This window comes from Sorex araneus, chromosome 9, assembly GCF_027595985.1.
Source record: "Sorex araneus isolate mSorAra2 chromosome 9, mSorAra2.pri, whole genome shotgun sequence".
In the NCBI taxonomy this organism is placed as follows: Eukaryota; Metazoa; Chordata; class Mammalia; order Eulipotyphla; family Soricidae; genus Sorex; species Sorex araneus.
Window position 1 is genome coordinate 42,266,592 of NC_073310.1, and position 24,783 is coordinate 42,291,374.

Genomic DNA, 24,783 nt, shown 5'->3' on the forward strand with positions numbered 1-24,783 from the left:
AGTTGTGCTGTTGCCATTGCTCCTCTGTCACCGTCTACCTCGTCCTCCTGTCCCACTTGTGGACATAAAAAGTTTCGAAGGTGTTGCTCCGCGCACGTGGGAGAGGACTGTGGTGTGGGGACCAGGCATGAGTCCCCCGGCCTGTGACAGAGAAGGGACCTTCTGGAGCAGGAGCCCTCGAACCATCAAGCCCACGTGCCCCTAGGGTGTCTGGGCTTTGGGGTGGGAGGGAGCCATGACCCACCCTCAAGCCAGCCCAGGACATGCCGTGTCCTTTCCCATCCCTACCCCCTTCCCTAAATGCCATCACCAAGGGCAACCCCTGCCCAGGGGGGTCGAGCTGTGGATCCCCAATTCTCCTCAGTCCCCTGGCCTGATCCCTCAGGACTGATCCTTTGCTCTGACCAGGACAGCCTCGGCCCAAAAGGCACTGAGAGTGGGTGGTCATGAGGGTCCAAGAGAGCTGACCGAGTCTCTGTGCTCCCGGATCCCTCCACATCAAGGGGCCTGGGGTCCAGGGAGCTCAGGGACCAGCACCCATTCCCCCTAAAGTGCTCAGTCTGCAAGATGGGGGCAGGCACCCTCTCACCTCCTGTCTCCCAGCGTCCCAGGTGCAGATCAGGGCTGTGGGGGTGGGTGGGGCAGAGCAAGGAACCTCCTCTGCTGGCCATAGGGGAACCCAGGGCCGCTCTGCCCTTGCTCTGCCTGCAGGGAGTTTCAAGGCTGCCGCCAACGGCAGGATCCTGAAGAAGCACTGTGAGTCAGAGCAGCGCTGCCTGGACCGGCTCATGGCCGACGTGCTGCGGCCCTACGTGCCTGCCTATCACGGGGACGTGGTCAAGGACGGCGAGCGCTACAACCAGATGGACGACCTGCTGGCCGACTTCGACTCGCCGTGTGTGATGGACTGCAAGATGGGTGTCAGGTGAGGCGGGGTCTGGGTGCGCAGCCTGATGACACACCTGGCCTGGAATTCTCAGCTGTCCCGAGGGTGTGCAGGAATGCCCGGGGCCCACCCCCCCTTCATCATCTTGCTGTGGTGCAGAGGGGACAGCTTTTGGCTGTGCCCTTGGGCAGCCTCTTCCCTTCTCTGCTATGCTGCATCCCTAGAGGAAGGACCAAGAACTGCCGGGGCTCAGGTGGGCTGCTAAGGGAGGGTGGGAGGGGCCTCCTGGCAGGTGAGCTGGCCTCTACCTTGCTGGTGCATGGAAAGACAGCCATGTATGAGCAAGACTGGGAGCTGCAGGGACCCTGAGCCCAGCTGGGCACAGCCATGAAAGTGTCCTGCAGGGCGCAGGGTGCTCCAGGGGCCTAAAGTCTGGCCTGGAAGTGGGGAGCAATGCTTGGGACTGCATGGGATGGGGTTCAAGCTCACCTGCTTTCTGCCCACAGAGATAAGGGGAATGGAGACAGGAAGAGGGGCAGGAGGGATGGAGCACAGATGGAATGGGGGCCGAGAGCCAGCGGCCTGGAGCCCCCTCCATACTGCCAGGTTTCTCTACCCCCTTAAATTCGGCCAGTCAAGCCCAGAAGGCACCATGTGGCTCTGTGCCTCTGCAGGGCAGTAGCGGGGCTGTCCAGTGAGGCTCTTACCCCTGGTATCAGGCACTGTGCCCCTCAGAAGGACGCCTAGACACCAGCTCCTCACAGCTTTCCAGGGAGGTCAGACCCAGGAAACAGCTCTGGATGTGTGTGTGTGTCTGTGTGTGTATGTGTACACGTGTGTAGGGGGAGGTTGTGTGTGCATGTGCTTCTATATATGATTTGTGTGTGTGTGGATTTGTGTGTGCATTGTAACCTGTATATGCATTATGTACTAGTGTGTGTGCGTGTCTGTGTGTTTGCATGAGTGTGTATGTGTATGGGTGTGCATGTATGTATTTGTGCATATGTGTTTGTGCAGTTCGCATGTGTCGCATATCTGTGTGTGTGAGCTTGTGTCTGTCTATGTACATACATGTATGCATAAAGGGTGAGTGGGGCAGGAGAGAAGTGACCCAAGCCAGTTTCCTTTCCTCCCTGTCTTTCCTTTAGAGCGTCCCAGTAGGGCAGCTGACCACCATTCTCAGGCTGGACAGAGGTGCTGGCCTCAGCCCTGCCCGTAGGGAGGAGACAGAATGTCTCTCGGACCACTCCTTGGCCACACTCTTACCAGCATTTTTTTAGTGTCCCCAAGGGCTCTCCCGGGAGTGTGCCAGGATGTGCCCTCTTAGAAGGCGTGACCCTTCCTTCCTGCCCCCCACCTTGACTTGGCACTGACTCACCGCACTGGGCAGGCTCAAACTGGTCGCTGCTCTCGTGGTGGGTGTCGCACGTCTGAGACCCGCACAGTGTAGCCATGTGGGGAGCTTGTCTGGGCATCTGGAAAGTCAGGCTGGGCGGCCTGCTGGGCCTCTATTCCTTGGAAGGCTGCTGGGTTCTGCGCTCCTGTGACTCCATCCGAACGTTCAATCAGCCTGTTCCCTTGCTTTGCACCCCAGTCCCGCTGCACCCCAACAGAGACCTGGGGTGACCCCTGAACCCTGTTCCAGAGTGAGTCTGTGAACCCCTCTGAGCCAGTCCCACACCAGCATTACCTCTGCAGACCCCGCTGAGGGGCCCCTGCCTGCTGGAGGGAGGAGGCCAGAGCCGAGGGCCACCGTAGACGTGGACACTTCCCCAGGGGTGGAAGGTGGATAAGGGACACTCACCCTCAAAGGGGGTGGAGCCTCAGAAGGGGTGATGCAGGCATCCAGAGCATCTAAATGGGACGCCCTGAGGTGCCAACCCCTGCACGTCCACTCACATGGTCTTGTCTTACACTTGGAGCTGAGACCTGGGCTGAGTGACCTGCCCACAGGGACAGAAATCACTTCTCATGTCTGGACTGGGCCACCACTTTCCTGGGCTTGAGGCACCCAGCAGGCCCTGTTCCCTGTGCGGACGGTGGCGTGACCTCCTCTGGACAGGCACAGCCGTGGCTCCATGGCCTGTGGCCCCACTGGTCCAGCTGGTGACTCCAGGCACCTTCGCCCAGCCCCCTCCTCCCTGGGGGCCCGCAGCTGCGCCGAGTGGGCTGAGGGGCCTGTCTGGAGAAGCCTGCGTGAGGGGCCTCCACGTCCAGGCCCGCTTCCTGCCGGAGGAGCTCGGAGAGCTGTCTGCAGTTCAGACGCCTGCCCACGGCAGGGCACTCGGGAGCCTCCCCCCAGCACACACACAGACACACACCAGGGCCTGCACACGGATGCACACTCTTCAACACAGATGTGTACGTGGCGCACACATGGATGCAGGTACACACAGACCCACGTACATGCCACACACATAGGTGTACATACACGGCACCCATGCGCAGCAGCATCCTGCCCTGCAGCTCGGCCCTGGCCCTGGCCCTGGCCCCACGGGCCTGGCTCTGCCGCACAGCCAGGCGGATGCGTGTACACACATGTGTCCTTGCAGGAACATAGGGTGGGGCCACGGCTTCCTCCTTGTCTAGCACCTCTCAGCATCTCCTCCAACTGTGTCCAAGCTCACACGTGGGGGCTGATTTTGTACTGCGGGGGTTTCTAGAAACCCGTCTTTCTTAAATGTCCTGGGTTGCCATTCAGCCTGCAGCTTGGAGACGGATGGTGCGACACGGGGGAGCCAGGCCCCAGCAGAGGGCACGCAGGCCGGGTGTTGTCAGCCGCCCCGTGGGCAGCTCCCACCCACACAGGGCCAGGGGATACTTCCTCTCCCGCAGCAGGACATCTGTGTCCTGCCTACTCTTGGGCAGCAGCCAGCATGGCAAGGAGGGGTGTTGAGACACGGGGTATGTGCTGCAGGGGTGTCCACCCTCGGGTGGGCATTGTGGGCGGGGCGGGGGGAGTGCAGGACTCTGCCTGGCACTGCCCCAGCCCTGTTCTCTCCCTCTGCGGCCACCTCCACCACTTGCTGGGGGCTGCAGCAGTTCTGCCCACAAGCCCAGCCTGACTCTGCAGATGGCAGCGCTGCCTCACGCTGTCCCTCTGGGTTCACCCGAGGCCTGGGGTTGGTGGCAGCATGGGGCAGTGAGTCGTCTGCGGAGGAGGCCAGAGAGCCCAGAGCCCCGTCCCTGCCCCATTCTGGCTGCTTCCTGCTCCCCGGCACTGGCACCCCTCATAGGCCCCACTTCCATCTGGTTTCTTCTCTCTGCAGAGAGCTCAGCCCGGCCCAGCACCCCCCACCCAAATGCCTGAGAACGGGAGGGAGGTGGGAAAGAAGGGTTGAGCCTCCAACCCCGTGGGTCCTGACTTTGGAAACCCTTTGGGGCAGGGTGCCTGGCAGCCCTGAGTGATCCCTGGCCCTCCATAGGATAGAACCACACGTGCCCAGCTGGCCCCAGGACCTTGCTAGCAGGGGCACCTTAGGCCCCCTAAAGTCTCTTGGTGCTCTTGAGAGGAAGCTGCGCCCCCAAGCAAGGTCACCCCGGGTCTCTCCCATCAAGGACCAGCCCCCCAGACCCACAGAGCCTAGACGTGTGCCTGGGCCCGGCTGACCATGGCCTCACGGGGCCTCACGTCTCCACAGGACGTACCTGGAGGAGGAACTCACCAAGGCCCGCAAGAAGCCCAGCCTCCGGAAGGACATGTACCAGAAGATGGTTGAGGTGGACCCCGATGCCCCGACCGAGGAGGAGAAAGCACAGCGGGCCGTGACCAAGCCACGGTACATGCAGTGGAGGGAGACCATCAGCTCCACGGCCACCCTGGGCTTTCGGATCGAAGGCATCAAGGTGAGTCCGGCCAGGGGGGCTGCAGGTGGGGAAAGGGCTCCACCAGCCGCTGCCCTCGTGCCCCCCTGCTGTCCTCCCTTCTCTCAGGCCCCTCATACAGCCTGGGGCCGCCTGCCCAGGACAGATGTTGGAGGCCATTGGCTGACCCCTCTGTCTGGGGCAGGCAGCTGCCACGTCAAGGGCATGGGAGGTGGAGGGACATCCTGGGGGCTCTGGAAGTAAGGGCTCGGGTCTTCATCTCGAGGTGCCCGAGCCACCCAGGAGCCTGCCAGTAGGGCCAGTGCTGGGGACCCGGAGGGACGGAACTTAGTGCTTGACATTGGATCACAGCCACGGAGGCAGAACTGGGCAGCGTTCTGCTCGCCCCTGAACAGCTCCAACACTGCACCCAACTTCTAAGCCCCACGTTTTGTCTGGTTGGTTGATTATGGGGCCTCACCCAGCTGTTCTCAAGGGAGCACTCTTGGGAGTACTGGGGGGACCTTGGAGGGTGCCAAGAATCAAAACAGGCTTCCACGTTCTTTCCCTTGCTCCCCAGCATCCCTCCAGCCCAAGGTTTGCTCTCCCTTCCTCTGCCCTGCAGTCAAACCAGATACTGGCCTCCTCACAGCAGCCGGGAGTCCTGTGCTGCCCCTACCCCACGTGGCACTGCCTAAAGGGTGCCCTGGTACTCCAGCAGGCCTGAGGCAGCTCCAGCCCTCAGCAATGGCACTGAGGTGATGGGTAGGTAGTTGGCAACAGCTTGTGACACAGAAATTAGCCTGTGGGAACAAGATGCCCCCTGCCCCATGGTTGGACAGACAGGGCTCTCGGCTCTCGTCCTCAGCCCCAGCCTGTCGCTCTTCTTCTTAGCTGGGTGGGGGGTCCTGGTCCCGGGACCGTCCCTGTGTCTGAAACAATCCACCTGGCCTTGAAGGCTGCATATTGGGGTTCCTGTCCACAGCCTGTCTTCTGGGGCGCAGAGCCACCGGCTTGGGAATCCCCAGGCTCTCAGCACCAGTCCTTCGTCCTGGAAGTGCCTCACGGAGGGCCTCCTGCAGCCCTCCTCTCTCTTCTCTGCCCTTTGGGCAGCTCCCTCAGCCAGGGTACCTCATCCTTTTCTTTCTTTACTTTTGGTATTTGGGCCACACCTGACTGTGCATAGGAACTGCTCTCAGCTCAGTGCTCTGGGGTCACTCGAGTTGGTGCTGGGAGGCATGCAATGGCCCTGGCTCCCTGCAAGCAAAGCCAGCATTCCAGCCTTTCATGTGCTCCCTCCCACCCCTTTGGGTGGGGTCCACGATGTTCTCACTAGTCTCCAACCTGGTGGTGGGGCACATCGGGCCTGGGCACTCCTGGCGGTCCCCGCCTCTCAGTCCTGGCCCGTGGGGGGCAGATCTGAGAGGCTCAGCTCCGCACTGCCTGAGCACAGGCCCAGAGGAGCTGCTGGCCCTGGGCATGGCCTGGGGCGGCAGCAGGCAACCACACGGGCAGCACAATCCAAGCTGGATGGGACACAGGGTAGGCTCTCCCATGCCCCTGGACAGCGGGCACCTTGAGACCCTTGCTGAAGGGGTGCCCGTGCCCGTGGCCCCCAGTGTTCCCCTTCCACAGCTTCGTGCCCGTTCTCGGCCCTGGCAGCCTCTTGCCCTGGTTTCTCCTAACACCCCGCCCCGTTCTTGGTCCCTCAACCCTGTGCTGGTCAGGCAGAACCATGTGGGCCCTTAGCTGACCGCCTACATGGGGGGTGTCTTTTGCCTCAGAAAGAAGACGGCTCTGTGAACCGTGACTTCAAGAAAACCAAAACGAGGGAGCAGGTCACTGAGGCCTTTCGGGAGTTCACGCAAGGGAACCCCAACATCTTGGTGAGTCTCCCCTGGAGCTGGGTGAAGCTCAGAACTGTTGGCCGGTGCTGGGGCAGTGGAGTGTGGTTGACAGCATGAGGGGGAGGCCAGGGAGCCCAGGGTCAGCTCCCAAAGAGTAGGAGAGTGACCGTGGCTTTCTCCCACCAGCCCCTGTGCTGAGCACTCGCCCCCCTGGGGAGGGGAGGCTCCTTGGTGACAGATGCAGTCACAGAGATGGTGCAAGGGCAGATAGGAGAGGGTGCAGCAGAGGGTAGAAGAGGGTGTAGGGGTGGGATAGGAGAGGGACAGGGAGAGAGTAGGGGAGGAGAGGGCACAGGGACAATAGGAGAGAACACAGGGGAGGGTAGGAGAGGGCACAGGGGAGAGTAGGAGAGGGCACAGGGGAGGGTAGGAGAGGGCACAGGGGAGAGTAGGAGAGGGCACATGGGAGGGTAGGAGAGGGTACAGGAGAGAGTAGGAGAGAGCTCAGGGGAGGGTAGAAGAGGACGCACGGGCAGGTAGGAGAGGACGCAGGAATGGGTAGGAGAGGACGCAGGGGCGGGAAGCAGAGGGCAGAGCTGGAATTCACATGTAGGCAGCAGGTGGGCAGGGGTTCGGGCCTTCGGAGCCCCCAGCAGGATAGGAGGCCGAATGAGGAAGATACCCCCGGGGACAGTGGGGGTCACGTTGTCCCCCTAACTGGCAGCTCTCTGAGCCAGGGCAGTGGGGGCTCCAGTTCCTGCCCATGTGGGGTTTGGAGCCGCAGGAGCAGACAGGCTGCACAGATGTGCTGTCCCGCCCCAGATCAGGACCCTCCAGCCTACTTCAGGTTTATTGAGCCGGGAGGCCCTGTGACAGCCCCGGCTCAGCCCCAGAGGCTTGCTTGCCCCGCTCTCCAAGCAGCCTTTGGTCCGCGCCTCGAGCACCCTCCCTCCCCCTGCCAGCTGGGCTTCCTGGGCCCTGGTCTGCAGCACATCTCAGAGCCCCTGGACCACCTGGACCAGGGGGGTTTTCCGGCTCCAGCCAGCCAGCCTGACACCCCAGCCCTGGTACAGCCCAAAGCGATGCAAAGGGCTCTGTGAAGCAGACGCCCGCAGAGACAGTGTCTCTCCTCCTCACTCCATTCTTTCAAACATCAGGGGCATGAAGCTGTTTGATTTGTTCTTCTTGGGGGGTGGGCCACACCTGGTGGTGCTTGGGGATCACTCCCAGAAGTTCTCAGGGACCATGTGTTGCTGGGATCAAACCCAAGCGTCCCTCATGTGAAGCCTGTGCCCAGGTCTCTGAGCCATTTCCTGGACCCTGAAGTTTGTTTTCAGGAGTTTGCCCTGGCATCTGCCCTGGCATCTAGGCCCTTCAGATGCCACCTCTCGCCACTGGCCTTCCTGATAACCCCCAGCGGGGGAGAGGGAGTCGGGGGCTCGGCTGTCTCTGGAGACTGTCTCCACTCCTCGCGCTTTGCAGCAGTGTGGATGGAGAGAGCAAGTGGCCAGGAGCCCCCGCCCAGCCCTCGGGGCTCCCCGTCTTCGTTTCTAGGTGGGGGTCTGGGGTCCTGTAGTCAGGGTGTGAGTTAATCCCGTGGGATTCTAGGGCAGCTTAACCTTCACCCTATGCCCACCTGATTAAAACCTGCTTGACCTGCACCCAGGTCGCCTACCGGGACCGGCTGAAGGACATTCGCGCCACCCTGGAGATCTCGCCCTTCTTCAAGTGCCACGAGGTGAGCGTGGGCATCTGTCTCGTGGCTGAGCCCGGAGGGGGGAGTTCGGCACAGCCTTGGCACCTGTGCCGTGAGCAGCTACCTGTTGAAAAGCCAGAGCACTGTTGCCAGGTGGGGTTTGGGGTTATTTTGGGGGTAAGGGGAGAGGCACACACCGTTACCAGCTCAGTACTTGGGCCGGGGGGGTCATTCCCAGCAGTCCTGGGGACCACATGGTGCTGAGGATCAAAAATCAAGCCCCCTGCATGAAAGCATGTGCCCAGCCCACTGAGCCTTTCCGCTGCACTTCTCCCACCCCGAGGCTTTAGGGTGCGGCAGCTACATGCCAGCCCTGGACTCAGCCCCCTGGCAGCAGGAAGCGGGCGGCCAAGGCCCTTCCCCAGAGGCTGTGTCAGAATTCTGTCCCGATGCCCAGTGGTCTCGGGGCAGATGCTCTAAGAGCTTGGGAGGAATCTCCTGCCCCCTGCTGACATCCCAGGTCCCAGCAGTTGTGGCCGTGCCGGCCAGGGTCCATCTGCCCCACCTTTGCAGCCACAGGCTGAGGAAGAGGCCGGGATTAGGATCAGGCCCAGTAGATGCTTGTGGACAGTCCCTCATGGCCAGCAGTGGTCTCCCCTGCCTCCCTGGGGTGCTTCCTCCAAAGCAGCCTCTGCACAGGTTTTGTGTGGCAGTGTCCTCAGAGGGCCCCGTCCACTAAAGGCTGTGACACGCAGCCATGCCGGTGCCGAGGAGAGGGGAGGAAGCACCCCACTACTCCACACAACACTGCATGCAGGTGCAGATTGCAAGGCTGCCTTGCTTGGGGTCTCCCCACACCCAGACTTGGGACCCTGTACCCACTAAACGGGGCAGCCCCGCACCCCCACTCCCCAGCCCCCCCAGAACCTCAGCCCCCAGACCCCTGCCCCCTGGACCCCCACTCTCCAGAAATCCCACCCCTCAGACCCCCAACCCCCAGGACCTCACCCCCCAGGGCTCCTGTCCCCCTGGGGACCCCTGCTCCCCAGCATCCCCGTTCCCCAGGACCCCGACTCCTCTGAGCTTTCTGGATTCCCAGCTGGATAAAAAGCCATGTGCTGGGTCAGGGAGTGGACCTAGAGGGCTGCGGCACTGTCTTCACAAAGAGAGCCCCACGTTAGACCCCTGGCACCGCATGGTCCACCAAGCATGATCAGACTGATCCCTGAGCACGGCCAGCTGTGTACCCCATGTGCCAGGCACCCCTCCTCCAGCTTCCTGTTCCTGCACTGGACAGGGCCCTCCCGGGCACCAAGCCTGGAAGGCTCCTGTATTGGCCATAGGCCCCTGCTAACTGCTCGGGCCCTGGGCTAGCCTCTCGGCTCCAGTCTCTCCTCCAGCACCCTTGCGTCATTTCCTGGGAACCTCCTGCTCTTCCTGGAGCATCCCTCGGGAACCCCAGAGACATCGATCGAGAGGACACTTTAGTGGGGCATCTGCTGTTCCCCGCCCGTGAAGGGTAAACCCTTGTCTGGACTCAGCATTTCCACAGGTCTTCCCTGCCCGGGCCGGGGCCTGGTCTCTAAGGATGCCCCCCCACCACCCCTTCTGTAGCTGCATCCTTCGGGCCCTCACGGTGACCCAGAGCAGGGTTTTTGTTGAGGAGAGTGACTTCCTCCCATGCTTTAGTCCTGACATGGTCCGTAGTGGCAGGTACCAATGATCCTGGGAACCTCCTTGCTGGGGCCAGTGTCACCTCCCCCCAACCCTCCCCCCGCCCCACTTCCCAACTTGTGTGCCCAGGTTTGGGGTGGGCAGTGCTAGATGAGGCTGTCTGGGCCTCAGGACACATCCCACTCTGGTGCTGGGGGTATGTGGCACTCCCATGTGCCCCCATCAGAGGGAACCCCCTTCCTCTCAAGCAGACTTCTTCAACTTTTCCCACTGCAGACCCCTTTTTGCTCAAACATGCAGCGACCAGAAGCACAGGATTCATCACGTGTTGGTTTTGAATCCCCGTTTGGTGTGGAGCTCTCGGAGACCTTGCACTGTTGCTGGTTTTATCACACAGCCGTGTTTAGTTATGTGACCCCCTACGGGGTTGTGACCGGCATTTAAGAAGCTAGGCTGGGAGGAGGGGGATAGCATCGGGGATAAGGCACTTGCCCTGGTTCATTCCCTGGCACTGACTGCAGCCCTCTGAGCACCCCCAGAGATCACGTCTGAGCGCAGAGCCGGGAATAGCCCCTGAGCACTATGGATGTGGCAGAGAGAGCAAAAAAGGAAGCCAGACGTGGGTACGTTCACGAGGTGTTGGAAGGGGCCAGCTCTCCGTGCAGCTGAGTCTCACATGATGGAAAGTGCCAACTGGAGTTGGGGACTTCCTCCCGAACCCGCACCCCCTTGGCAGAGCCTGCTGCCTTGATGCGAATGAGGGACAGACTTGCCCTTTCTAGGTCGCTCCCTCCTTGGGCTTGCTCGGATGCTGAGTTGTGTCCCCCGGTGTGGGCCGGTGGTGTCCCCCACTCAAGTCTCTCCCTGTCCCTGCAGGTCATCGGCAGCTCGCTCCTGTTCATCCATGACAAGAAGGAGCAGGCCAAGGTGTGGATGATCGATTTTGGGAAAACCACGCCCCTTCCCGAGGGCCAGACCCTGAAGCACGACGTGCCCTGGCAGGAGGGGAACCGGGAGGATGGCTACCTGTCGGGCCTGGACAACCTCATCAGCATCCTGACGGAAATGTGCGCGGGGGCCCCACCCACCTGAGGCCGAGGCCCGTGCCGCCCCCTCTCCCCACACCCCCGCGCCTCCTTTCTGCCGCCTCCTCCTCGGCTCTCCCTGCGCTTCCACTGGCTCAGGCCCCAGACCCTACGACGCGCGCTGCACTACAGGACAGGAGATGGCCCCGTCACTTCCCAGATGGAAGGAAGGGCGCGGTGCGGGGGCCTCCACCCCTGCTTGTAAATAGGGTCTTCTCCCAGAAGAGAAACTCCTGAACCCCAGATACAGCTGCCTGTAGCAGGGGTCAAGGAGTGGGTGTCCCCGGTGGCAAGAGATGAGCCCCAGCCTCTGGGCCGGCCACGTGGGCCTGCTGCCACCTGGTGGCCAAGTCCCCCTTTCAGCCATCTCCCCGTCCTGTGGGGCTGTGGGCTCACGGGCCCTCTCTGAAGCACGGCGACCCTGAGTGGGTCCCCTGCTCAGCCCCAGGCTCCCTTCCGTGATGCTGAGCAGACGCTTTGACTCGGGGCCAGAAGCCGGGAGGGGACCAGGAACAGCACGGCCCAGCTCTGAGCTCAGGGGGGTGCAGGCTGCTTTCCTTGGTGAGAGCCACGAATTCTGAGGGACACAGGTCACCCTTCCATCCCAAGAGTCCACCTTCTGTCCCCAGAGCCACTGCTGCCCCTCCACTCCAGCCCTGCTGGGGGAAGTCTAGGGGAAGAAGAGAGTCTGAAGGAGGAGGGCGCTCTTCTCCTTCCTGGGGGCCACCCCCACCCCCAAAGCTGGGCTTTCTCCCACCTCGTCTGGACACCTCGCAGTCATGTGGCAAGGAGGGAGCAGGTGCCTGACCACTGGCCCCTTCAGCCCTGGGGGAGGCCTGTCACCTGGACACAGACCTGAGTCCCAGACCTGAGGGGGCCGGGGGCACAGGGGACATCTCAGGGGAACTAGTGAAAGGGTAAAGCAAGTCTCTCGATTCCCCAGAGGAATGTCAGAGCTGCAGGGTTCAAGGACCAAACTCCCAGCTCACTCCGGGCAGCTGGGGGAGTCACGGGAGCCCCCTTCGAGCAAGCCGCTCTACCTCCCGCTGTGAGGGGCCCCTGGGGTGGGCGCGTGCCTGGAGAGTGGAGCCCAGAGACCCCATCCCCCTCCTCCTCGGGGTCTTTGGGGGTGGGCGCGTCCATTTCACCTTCCACTCTGAGTGACAGGTGGTGCGAGCGGAGGGTGCGACCCAGCTGAGGAAGAGGTTTGTCAGAAGGAAGTCACCTGGCGCTCTCTCAGAGCAAGGGCGAGGGCCTGTGTGGATGGACTCGCTCCAGCGCCAGGGGTCTGCTTACAACATGTGATGCCAGGAGGATCCCAGCTTTTCTGGGTCCCCCTGACCCCCCAGCTGTGACAAGTGGGTGGGACGTCAGGGGTCTGTGCTTCCACAATGTCCATCCCCACGTAAGGATCCTGACCCCACACTGACCCCTCATTCTGCCTGCGAAGGCTCACAGGAGCACATTTGTGCTAGGAAGAAAATCAGCCGGCCCGCAGGCCCCCGGGCGCTCCTCAGAGGGGGTTGTATTTACCTTGCTAGTTCCTTCCCACACATGCTTCTCCCCACCCTGCTGCGGAACTCGCACCAGCACGGCCTCCAGCCCACACTCCTCCCTGGGGCCTGCCCGCAGCGAGTGGGCACCCTCCGCCCCTCCTGGGGTCCCCCGGGGCTCCGCGCTGCAGGTTCGCTTCTGGCCTCGGCCGCCTCTCCCACACTTGCCTTCAGTGTCATGTCAGACGTTTTAAGTTATATTTATTTTGTCGGTTTTTAAATTGCACAGAACACTACGACTGAAAGGCTGGCTTCTGTTTGTCGTCCGCACGGCCTTCTCGCAGCTGGCTCTGCGTCCTTGGTGGCGCACCCGTCTGCTCTTTCTCCGCTCACTGTGCTTGCTTGGAGTGGCCCTGTCTCCCACCGGGCCCTGCGCTTGAAGAAGCAGGGGTCTCCCCTGCCAGTGCCTTTCCAGAGGCATCTCCCCCCTGCACCTCGGGACACTTTTCTCCACACCCCATGCCTGTCAGAGGGACCGCAGCTGCTCCTGCCTTCCCAAATAAAGACTCCGGAGACCCCTGCCGGCTGTGTGTGCTTCTTCCAACCCCCCAAAGCCCGGAGCCCCTAGGGGTGGGGCAGGTCTCTTTGGGACCTGGAGGGCTTGGTGGTTGCTGTGACAAACCTGAAAGGGGGCGGGGAGGTTCTGATTGGGTGATATTTAATCTGTAAGGAGTTTAAAACACTCTTTTAAACAAGTTATTCTGGTCGTTTTGTTTGCTTATTCCTGGGCCTCCGAAGAAGTGCTCGGGAGGTCCTGGGGCCCCACGTTGGATTCTCGGCAAGCCTCGCCATTGGGTCAGCTCTAGGACATGATGCTGTCCAAGCCCTGTGGTGTTAGGGAGACCCTGAAACTGGGGGCCTCCAGACCTGCACCCCACGATGCTCGGAGGATCATGTGGTATCGGGAATCGAACCCAGGTGTCCCTGCCAGCTGCCCCATCTCCCAGAAACCAGACTTTCTAGTCTCCACAAAATTCTTGACATGGTAGCTCAGGGACAAAGAACAGCTACAGAGGTGCCCCCAACCCCAGGGTGCAGGGGTGGGGTGGGGTTCCTACCCAAGCCTTTGCTTGCAGAGCAGGGCTATGCATGGGGTGGGTGGTGGGTGCAGCCTCAGGGTCTCCTGCTCTTCCCAGAGCCACTCCCCGAACAAGGCTGTGTGCAGGCTGGAGATGAACTAGGGAAGTTTGCAGCCCCGCTTGATTTGTGTGAGGAATGGCACTTGATACACATGGTATCTGGCTCCCCACCCGATCTGTGTTCCACACCCCGCCCGTGCCACCAGCCTGGATGTAGGCAGAGGACAGCGAGCTCATGGCTTGAGGGCCCCGCTGGCCGGCAGGAAGCAGGGACGAGAGTAGCCACAGAGTGGCTGAGCTGAGACTTGGTCCCCGGGGCCCGCACGCATGCTGCCCTCCCGCCTCCCACAACTCTCTCCCTCCCAAAACTCCCACTTCAAGATTGAGGGTTTGGTGCCGCCAAGTTACAGCACAAGGGTGCAGAAAAGACACTGCACTTTGCCCTTTCTGACCCTTCTGCAGGGTTCTGGGTGTCACAAGGAAATGCGTTCCCTGAAGCTTCTTCCCGGGGTCTCTGCGGCTCCCTCCAGCACAAGCAACTTCCTGCCAGGCCCTCTGAGCTCTGAGCCCGTAAGCTGCCCCAGCGGGTGCTGTGTGTCTCAGACTTTGGGGTGATGGAGCTCCCCAAGGCACAAACCAGGTCGATGGATGCTGCCTCCTCCACCACCACCTGACACAGGCAGGTGTGGACCCGGGGGCTCAGGACCAAGCTGGACCAAGCACTGACTCGCCCCCATGCCCCTACACCTGATTTGATTTTGACCCTCACTTCCATGCTCGCATCTGCATCCCAGGAGGCAGGCACCTTTCTCTGGAGCTCTGTCTCCTGGAGGACCCATCCTAGGGTCTCAGAGGTGACCTACTGAGGAAGGCCCTTGAAGCCAGGGCTGACACCCAGGTCCCCTGGCTTCCCACTGTCCCCCACACTTCGGCCTCTGTGGGACTCAGGAGCTGAGTCTGAGGCCATGACCCACCTGGACCGTGGGGCTGGCCTGATCTGTCACTGCATTTCTCCAGCGGTGCCAGGCCCAGGACCCACTCCAGTGTGGGATGGAATCTGAGCACCCAGGAAGGTGGGGGTCACGCCCTCTGTCACTTGACAAACCTCCCTCAGAGGTTACCCCTGAGGGTGCCCCAGCACACGATGCACCTACAAGCCCCTTGCATTGCTCAGGGACCCTGTGCCCACTGTCTAGGCTGGCAAAATGCCCACCACAGGAGCTCCCCGCCTGCCCCGCAATTAGGAGGACCAGGAACATCCAGACTCCCTCAGCCTCCACACCCCCTCATGCCGCTCACCTAAGGGAACCCCACATAGGAGGCAGCGTGGCCAAAGACAGGTGTGGCCATGAGCACTGGCAGGGGGAGAATTCTCCAGCCAGAGTAGGTCTGTGACCCTCCAGCTCAGTCCCAAAGCACCTGAAGGGTTTGAGACTGGATCCACCTCTCGCTGGACAGCCCCAACGCCCTCACCCAGGACCCAGGTTGGCTCCAGGGTCTGCAGATGCCTCGGGAAGCGAAGGCTTATGAGCTCACACCTGCTGGTACAGGCTAGGGGGCGTCTTTACTACTCATGCCCGCTAGGGGGCATTTTTACGGTTCAGACCTGGGAGCCTCTCTACTACTCACCGCACACTTCCGCGCCCCCCCCCCCCCCACACACACACCAGGGGGCAGGGGCGTCTTTGCTGCTCAGAATAGGTGGTCCTTGTGAGCTGCTTGCTCTGCGAAATACCCATACAGGAACCTGGGAACCGTGCAACAGTTGGCCTGCTCGGGGGCCTGCCAGGCTCAGGGTGAGGTGGGCGTGTGACTGATTCACATCTCCCGGACTCAACCCTCGCCTTTCTGGCCTGGAAGCCTGGTGGCACGTCTGGTCTCCGGGGTGCTGATCAGGAGGCCGCCAGCCGACTGCCAGTGGCTGTGGCTGCAGAATCCCAGTGTCCAGAACTGACCTTGCTCCTCTGTGGCTTCCAGTGCCCAGCAGGCCCGTGCCTGAGCCTGGCTCCTTGCGAGCAGAGCCATGTAACAACGCTCTGGGGAGGGAGGCAGGACACAGGGGTCATCACGGGGATGCCCGCAGGGGCATAGCCTCAGGCTTCCCTCTGGTGGCATTTACTGACTCTGGATCCGGAGACACCCCCACCCCACCCCATCCCTGCGCTCAGGGTGATGGCCGGGTTCCGGGCCCCTGGGGGCCACCCCAGCAGCACACCCCACATGGGCTTGCTCAGTTGGGAAGTCGGGAGCACCGTGTGAACCCAGTTTGTCAGGACCTTCCCAGCAAAGCCAGAGCCCCACAGGCAGTACTGACACCCGCCCCACTCCACCCCCACCCTCCTTTCTGCCTTTGTATGCCCCTGCCTGACAGAGGGCATCCCCTTACCCAGCTTCATGAGAAAAATATCCTCAACCTCATTTTGCACATATGCAAACCAAGGGATGCAGTCATTCTATCTGTCCCTCTCCTTCTGACTCATTTTACTCAAGTAGGTAAAGGGATATACATGATAACATTTCACTATCTGTATTGCAAAGCATAATGCCCAAAAAGATGAGAGACAGAGAGACAGAGAGAAGAAAAGTGCCTACCATAGAGGTAAGCTGGTGGGGGGACATGGGGGGGGTGGTGGGAGGGAAACTGGGGACATTGCTTCTGAGAAATGTACACTGGTGGAGGGGAGAGTGTTGGAACTCTGTATGACTGAAATCCAATCATGAACAGCTTTGTAATGGTCTATTTCATGGTGATTCAATAAATAATTTTCTTTACCTTGAAAAGACTTTAATTGAAAAGTTGGAAACTTATATCACATAAGGATTCAAGATTATCACTACAAGAAGAGAGAATACAAAAATATATATCACAACATAGGAGCCGAAACAATTTTTTTTTCCAAAGAAAGCAAAAGGACCAGAGATGGTGAGTCAATTAGTTAAGATCACACAGCTGGTGAGTAACACATCCAGCTTTGGAGCAAAGCTCCAGATCTTTCTGTGATACTTCCCATAATGAATCTTCCCTCGTCTCTCCTGAACAGCTGGGTTTGTCCCAGCACCCAGCAGGGTCATGGGGGTGCTGGCCAGGCTATTGTCAGTCATCATCTCTGATGAGGAACTAGGATACTAGTCAGGCCGAGAGAATGTGACTGACTAAGTCCTGGAGCTAGAGACTGAGTTACAGCACCCAGACCTCAGCTCTGGACCCTGCAACCAACAGGCAGGATCTCTGGCCAGCCTGGGGTGGAAGGTCGGGCTGGAGTGTGGCAGGGGGTCCCTGCATCAGTAGCAACCCAGCCAAGCATGCTGGCTCCTGGCTCTACGTGAGCCCACGGGCGTGTGTGGGCCATGCAGCATCTCTCCCTGCGTATGACCCACGGACGCTCCGCATCCCGTAGCCCCAGCCCCAGCCACAGGCCCTGCAGAACCCAGGTCACTCACCTGCCAATCCAGAAAAGCAGCAGATGCACCCTAGCTCCCACATCCCAATCCCCTCTGCTCTGTGAAGGTGGGGCATCCACTTCTGGCATTCAGTGCCCCCCCCCAAGCCTGGGGGTCATGTTCAACAAAGAAGAAACACAGAGGAAAGAGGGAGTTCATGTTTGAACAAGATGTGAAGCCTTCAGTTGTTTTCTGGACAAGGAAAGAGTGAGTTTGGGGACCAGAGCGATAGCACAACAGATAAGGCATTTGCCTTGCACAGAGTCAACCAGCGTTTGATCCTCAGTATCCCATACAGTCCCCTGAGCATTGCCAGGAGTAATTCCTGAGCGCAGAGCCAGGAGTAACCACCGAGCATCACCAGATGTGGTCCAAAAAATAAAAACTAATAAAAGGAGTTCACAATACGGCTGCAATCATGATACAGGAAGACCCAGGAGCCTCTGACTAGCCTCCTGCAGCTCAGTTCACGTGCCCTACAAGCTCCCACAGGCATAGCCCATACCACTCGATCCCCCTCCCTCACTGGGAGCCTGGGAAGGCTGAGGCCAGAGGGGAGCAGAGGTGGGAGTTTCAAATGAAAATTCTAAGCCTGAAACAGCGGTTGAGGCGCTAGCTTGCACACAGCTCATTTCTCTTTGGTCCCCAGCTCCACCTATGGTTGCCAGAGACTCACCACAGGAGGGATCTCTGGGCACCAGGAACAAGGCCTGGGCACCAGCAGGTCTGATCCCTGAGCAGAGAGTCAGGAGAATGCCCCCAGCACAGCTGGTGTTGGTTCAAAAACAAGACAAAACAAAATGTAATCATTTGTGCCTGACCTGCAGGGCCAGCCTCTGCACTGTTCCCTCCTTGATGTACTGAAAGAAAGCTCTGGGCCCGCCTCCTGTTCTCCAGCGCCCAGTGGCCCTGTTGTGCCAGACCCCACGGCGAACTGCCTTAATTAACCTGGATTAGGTCCACACAGGCTCCATCTTCAAATAGCATCGCTTCGAGGATGAGAGCTCCAACACGGAGCTAGGGGGCGGGGGGACCAGTGCTCCCCTCACAGAAGTGCCCACGGCTGCTAACGCCACAGCGTTTCCAATCCACCTTCTGCCATGTCCCTTTCAAACTTGCCAGTGAGTAAAGCTGTTCTGGGGGTTGGGGTGGGCGTGGGGGAGGGGGTGCCATGTTCATTTCTGTGGTTTTTTTTTTTTTTTTACCATGTGACAACATGTATTTGGGTTATTTTTAAAATAGTTTCTGCAAATCACGGACAAACAGTATCTTACTGAAACGCTTGCTGCTGACAGCAGCGCTGTTTTATTTCAATGAGGGGGTTGCGGGGGGGAGGAAATGCCCAATTTTAGTCATGCTTTCTGACAGTGCGTGCCAGCTCCGGAGGAATCCAGCCAGAGGCTCCAGCCGCGGCAGAAATGGCCAGTGCAGCTGCCGGGGAAGGCTGCCCCCTTCTGGAAGATTCTGGGCATGACAAGGTTCCTGAAGGGAAGGAAGATGCATCTAGTTCAGGTGCCCTTTTGCTCAGATAGTCCCCATCCCCCTGCCCCGCCCCCCCCCCGCCCCCAGGCACAATGTCCCCGCCCCAGGAAAGAAAGTGTTCCTCCTTTCCTTTCTGGCTGCTTCCAATGTGACCACATCTATGGCTTCACAGGCACACGGCAATCATGGCAGGAATGAAACCATCCCCAACAGAGGGGTCCCCGTGAGCAAGCACGGAGGGGAAGTGGGGACGGTGAGCGTCATTTTTTTGTGTGTTGTACTCAGAGAGGTTAAGTCATTGGATGCAGGTGCACAGCAGAGAAATCCCAGAGGTGGGTAAGGCTGGGACGAGGCAGGGAGGGAAGCAGCCACGTGCCAAGGGAAACGGTGCATGCTGGCATCCTTGGGGGCACACAGGAGGGCATGGAGACACCATCACCAAGGAGTGCCCAGCAATGCCAGTTTAGAGACTGCGTATGAATTACCTGGAAGGTTGGTGCAGAGCGGGAACAATCTACAAAGCCACTGAACCCCCAAGAGGATTCTTGGTGCAGCCCCTCCAGGCAGCCAGAGCGGAGGGTTTGTGTGGGCTGGTGAGGTGGGCCAGATCCAATCATGGGCTTGGGGCTGCAGAGTGGGGCACGTGGGCCCTACACATGAGGAGCAGCTGCCCTGGAGGCCACGAGGCCAGCGTGACACTGTCCCATCTGTGCAGGCTGGGCTTGGGCTGGCTGTGTCACCTAGAAGCAGGGTGTCTGAGTGCAAGGTTCTCCTCACTGGGAGCGGTGTCAAGGTGCCAGGGGGGGAGTGTCCGGTCCTGAAATGAGGGGTGTTGGTTCAGAAACAAACTGGGGGCTACAGAGATGAGGAAGAAAACTAGGGTGGCCGTCCTGGTGGTGACAGAAGGGTGTGTTTAGGGCCCTGGTGGACTGGGGCAGGGTGGTGACATGAGAGGCCCAGGAGGGAGGAGATGACCTGCAGAGGGGTGTGCATGAGGTCCTGGAGGGCAAGGGCCAAGCCTGGGCCAGGAACTAGCTTCTGGCATCCTTTTGAAGGCGTCGCAGGCTTAGCCCGGGAGGCAGATGGGAGGGCGCCCAGCACTCAGTGGAGTACTTGAAGTGAGAAAAGCAGGACTCAGGGTCCAAACCTCAGGGCCAGGGAGAGAGTACAGAGGCTTTGGACAGGCCTTGCATGCATCTGACCCTGATGGCCTCCTGAGCGTCAACGGGCATATCCTCTGGGTCCCCGACGGACCACTTGGGAGACTCCCTCCCCATGGAAAAAAAAGAAAATCATTGGATTGTTTTTTTAAATTGTAGAATTGTTTGTCATTTTTTTTTGCTTATTTTTGGGTCACACCCGGCGATGCACAGGGGTCACTCCTGGCTCTGCACTCAGGAATCACCCCTGGCGGTGCTCAGGGGACCATATGGGATGCTGGGATTCGAATCCGGGTCGGCCACATGCAAGGCAAATGTGCTATCGCTCCAGCCCCGAATAGTGTGTCATTTTTATTTCATTTCTTCAGTTTTCTGTTTGTTAAGACTTCCCAACAAGGGGCCAGAGAGATAGTGTAATGGATAGAGCCTTTGCCCTCCATGCAGTCAACTTAGGTTCAATCCCCGGCTCCCTGGGAACCACCAGGAATGATTCCTGAGCCCAGAACCAGGAGTAAACCCTGAGCACTTCCGGGTGTGGCCCCAAAACAAAAACCAAAAAAAATTAAAAATAACCGGCCCATCAATCGACTTCATACTCAGAAATATATATATGCATGTTGTTTTGTTTTACTCTCTACCCTACTGGCCAAATCATCCAGAACCTTCTTGGCAAAGGCAGGTGCAGACTTCCAAGTCCCCCGATGAGTATCCCACATCTTTGGAGAAGTTTAACCGGGAGCTGGTCATCTTGGTGTCCCAGATCCAGCCCGGAGCTGGCACAGGAGGTGACTTGATACATGTCAGCTGCATGAACTGAATGATTAAAGGAGATGCGATGTGCAGGTACTGCACAGGCTGGGCCAAGCTCAGGCGCCTGCCCGACAGTGCCCTTGTTAGCATCGCAGAGGTGGCAGGCCAGGGCGGGCCAGCGAGTAGCCCTTTACTTAAAAAGAAAACTCTGAGTTGGGGCTGGGGAGATAGTAAAGTGGCACTTACGTTGCAAGCAGCTAACCGGGTTTCAATCCCAGCATTCCCTAGAGTCCCCTGAGAACTACCAGGAGTGATTCCTGAGCACAGAACCAGGAGTAACCCCCAGAGCATTGTCTGATAAGGCCCAAAAACTTGAGAAAGAAGGAAAGGAAGGAAGGAAGGAAGGAAGGAAGGAAGGAAGGAAGGAAGGAAGGAAGGAAGGAAGGAAGGAAGGAAGGAAGGAAGGAAGGAAGGAAGGAAGAAGAAAGGGAGAGAAAGAAAGAAAGAAAGAAAGAAAGAAAGAAAGAAAGAAAGAAAGAAAGAAAGAAAGAAAGAAAGAGAGAGAGAGAGAGAGAGAGAGAGAGAGAGAGAAAGAAAGAAAGAAAGAAAGAAAGAAAGAAAGAAAGAAAGAAAGAAAGAAAGAAAGAAAGAAAGAAAGAAAGAAAGAAAGAAAGAAAAGAAAAGAAAAGAAAAGAAAGAAAATAGTAGTAAGAAGGAAAAGTGCTCAGTAGATCATGTGGTGTCAGGGAATGGACCAAGTTTGGCTGCATACAAGGCAAACACCTTAACTCCTGTACTCTCTCTCTAGCTCCTAGACATGACGTTTTTTAAAATGTAATTTAATAATTTTTAAAACCAGTAGGGAAAAAATGATAATTTTGTTTTCAGGTTGTGTTTTTTTCACAGCATGAAAAAAATTGCAAAATACCTATCTGATAAAGGTTTCAACACTTTAAATCCAGAATTTATCAAGAGGCCAGAGAAACAGTACATCAGGTAGAAGGACACGTGGCTTGCATGAGATCAAGTCTTTTGATCCCTGAACTCCATATGACACCCCAGCACCTCCAGGAGTGATCCCTGAGCAGGAGTAAGCCCTGAAACTGCCAGGTATTTTCCTTTCCCCATCCCCCCTCCAAGAAATGCCAACAGTGTTTGTCAAAAATTCTTTTTAAAAAATTGTGGTGAAAAGACTGTAACATGAAATTTACTCTTCTAAATTACTCTCCTACTCTATATTACAGTATTGCTCACTCCATTCCAATTGTATAAAAATCTCTATAATGGTTTAATTTTGCTTGATTGAAACCCTCTAGCGTTGAATAGCTCCTGGATTCCACACTCTTTACCACATATGGTCTCCCAGCACTGCCAGAAGTGATCCATGAACACAGAGCCAAGAGTAAGCCCTGAAAACAGCCAGGGTCTCCAATCCCCTCACACACACACACACACACACACACACACACACACACACACACACACACACACACACCCCAAAAATACAACCTAATGTTAGGCCAAAGAGATACACCAACAAATTAGGTTTGATACCCAGCATCATACATGGTCCCTTGAGCATCACCAGGAGTGATCCCTGAGCATAAAGCCAAGAGTAAGTCCTAAGCACCGCAGGTATGGCCCCCCTAAACCCAAAATTCCTGATGTCTAATATTCCTAAGGACAGCTGGATCACAGTTGAGGGCCAGACCATCACTGTTACAAATACATCAAAAGCATCTCTGAGGATTGGGCCTCAAGGGACTTAAGTCTGGTCAGGTGGTTCCAGTACAGAGTCAGCTCTGCGCACCCCTTTCCCAGAGCACCGAGGTGGGCCCGGTTGAGTCAGTGAGGGCCTCAGAGAAGACCTGGCTGGGGAGAAGGCCTGTCTGCTGAGCCTGATCCCCGCAGGCAGTGAGGGCGTTGTGGCGAGGGCGAGCTGCAGGGCCCCTGCCGTTTCCTACTCTCGTCACTGCTTGTGGTGGGCACTGTAGATTGCAGTCTCCTTGGTGAGAACCCCGCCCCCCCACACACACCCCTCACACACACACCCCTCACACACACACACCTCTCACACACACCTCTCACACACACCCCTCACACACACACCCCTCACACACACACACCTCTCACACACACCTCTCACACACACCTCACACACACCCCTCACACACACACCTCACACACACACCTCTCACACACACCTCTCACACACACCTCACACACACCCCTCACACACACACCTCACACACACACCTCTCACACACCCCTCACACACACACCTCTCAAACACACATCACACACACACCTCTCACACACACCTCATACACATACCCCTCACAAACACACACCTCACACACACACCCCTCACACACACACCTCACACATATACACCACACACTCACATAACACACATACACATACAACACACTCACACAACACACACAACACACACACTACTTACACACACCTCACACACATACACCACACACTCACACAATACACACAACACACACAACACACTCTCACACAGACATACCACACATTGACAACCAAATTATATGACAGTATGTCTGGAATTCAGACGTGAGTGATTGGAAGAACCACAAGGAGGTGGGGACAAGGGAGGCGTCTGCGGGTCCCTGAGAGGCTGCTGTCTTGTCAGTGAGGGCATGGACCAACTGGGTTGGACCTTCAGTTCTAAAGAGAACAGTGGACCCTTGGTTGAAGTTTAAGGAAGGTTTATTATGACTAGATTAACACATCTTCAGCAATTCTTTCTGTCCCAGGGTTTAAGTGCTTACCTTGTATGTGACTGCCCTTGGTTCAATTCCCTGCCCCAAATATGGTCCTCCGAGCACCTCCAAAAGTGATCCCAGAGCACTGAGCAAGGAGTTAAGCCCTGAGCGCTGCTAAAACCAGTGCCAAAACAAAAACAATTCCTTCTGTCCCAATGAGGAATAAAGTAGTAAGTGGTTGAACGCTGGAGAAATTTACACAGATGCTTTGGGCCACTTGGCTGGAGGCTGTAGAGAGGGACCAAAGCAGGCCTCTGGGTACACCGCATGGCTGGGCCCAGCCCACAGAGCTGCTCTCCAGAGAGCGGTTTTGCTGAGTGTGGGGCGCTCAAGACACTCATTCAAATCCACTCAAACCTAATCCTCTTTGCACTCAGCTCTGAGTCTATGATTCCATTAAAGAGCTGCTTGGCACTTCGGAAGCAATTTTCAATCAGTTCAAATATCTTTAAAACCAATCATTCGAGCAGCAGGGGTGTGGCTCAGTAGTAGAGAGCTTGCCTTGCATGGGTGAGGCTCGAGATTCAACCCCCAGCACTGCAGACAACGAACAAGTGAATTAGACTTTTAAAATGCACAGTTTACGGTATCAAAGTCTGCAAAAACAAGTGGACTGTCTGCATCCACTTTACCTTTGGCTGCAAGTGCATCTAGAAGGTCTCTGCAGGTGGTGGTGGGGGGGGGGGTGAGTTTTGAACTAACTGGTCTTGACATTTTCCCCACACTCGTTTAGACCACTATCAGAAAGAACTTGAGTTACTTGGGGAGATACCTCAAGCTGCTGAGCATTATTTTGCTTCCCACACGAGCGGTGTCTGGGTTTTATCTCAGGCACAAGCACCATGTGGTCCCCGGAGCACCGCCAGGAGTCACCTCCTTCCCCACTGCCCCGCCCCCCACCGGAAGCTGAAAATAGCCTTAGAAAACCACTGGGTGTTACTCAGAGGCACAGAAAGAAGAGAACTTGATCATGACTCCCTTTGTCTGCCCAGGCTGGGGCCACCCCCAAGCCGCACCCAGTTCCAGGCTCTGAGAAATCCCCCCACCCCGCCCCCGGCTCTGCTGCCAGCTCAGGCAGCCTTGAGGCCACTGTCTGCCCGTCCACTTGCCCAGCTGTGGGGCCCAACACACCACAGGACTCCCCGCGGCAAAGTGTGCCGCACATACATTTCCAGAACGGCCTGCAGTGACGCCCACCCCCACCCCCACCATGCCCCCCACTCTGGGACTCGGGGTTGTCTGTCCTGTGGCGACACCGAACAATGTGCCTTGGTCTCACTGCAGAGCAATGCCGCTATGCATGACGCTCTAAAATTCCCAGATGCTCTGGAGACGCTGCTCTGTCGCCCACCCCTGCATCCCCGCCCCTTCTGAGGCTTGGCACATCCTCTTGGCTTCTCCTCTTTCCCATGTCTGCTTTCTCTCTCCCATGGGCTCCTTCCAGGCTGGAATGAGATGCTTTGAGCCCGGGACTGTTGGCTGACACTGCTCTGCACGGCTAAGTAAGCAACACTTGGCAGGGCAGGAA

General features: G+C 58.0%; 1 protein-coding gene across 1 annotated transcript in view; it reads left to right on the forward strand.

Annotated features, from left to right (window-relative positions):
- The window catches only part of ITPKB (inositol-trisphosphate 3-kinase B), a 96,007-nt gene extending 82,942 nt beyond the window's left edge, over nucleotides 1-13,065 (forward strand). Inside the window, exons 4-8 of the mRNA XM_004605523.2 lie at nucleotides 712-925; nucleotides 4,528-4,732; nucleotides 6,475-6,576; nucleotides 8,204-8,275; nucleotides 10,784-13,065. Coding sequence (XP_004605580.2) covers nucleotides 712-925; nucleotides 4,528-4,732; nucleotides 6,475-6,576; nucleotides 8,204-8,275; nucleotides 10,784-10,999 — 809 coding nt within the window. The 3' untranslated portion in view covers nucleotides 11,000-13,065. The remainder of the gene's footprint in view (nucleotides 1-711; nucleotides 926-4,527; nucleotides 4,733-6,474; nucleotides 6,577-8,203; nucleotides 8,276-10,783) is intronic.
- The last annotated feature ends 11,718 nt before the right edge of the window (nucleotides 13,066-24,783 follow it).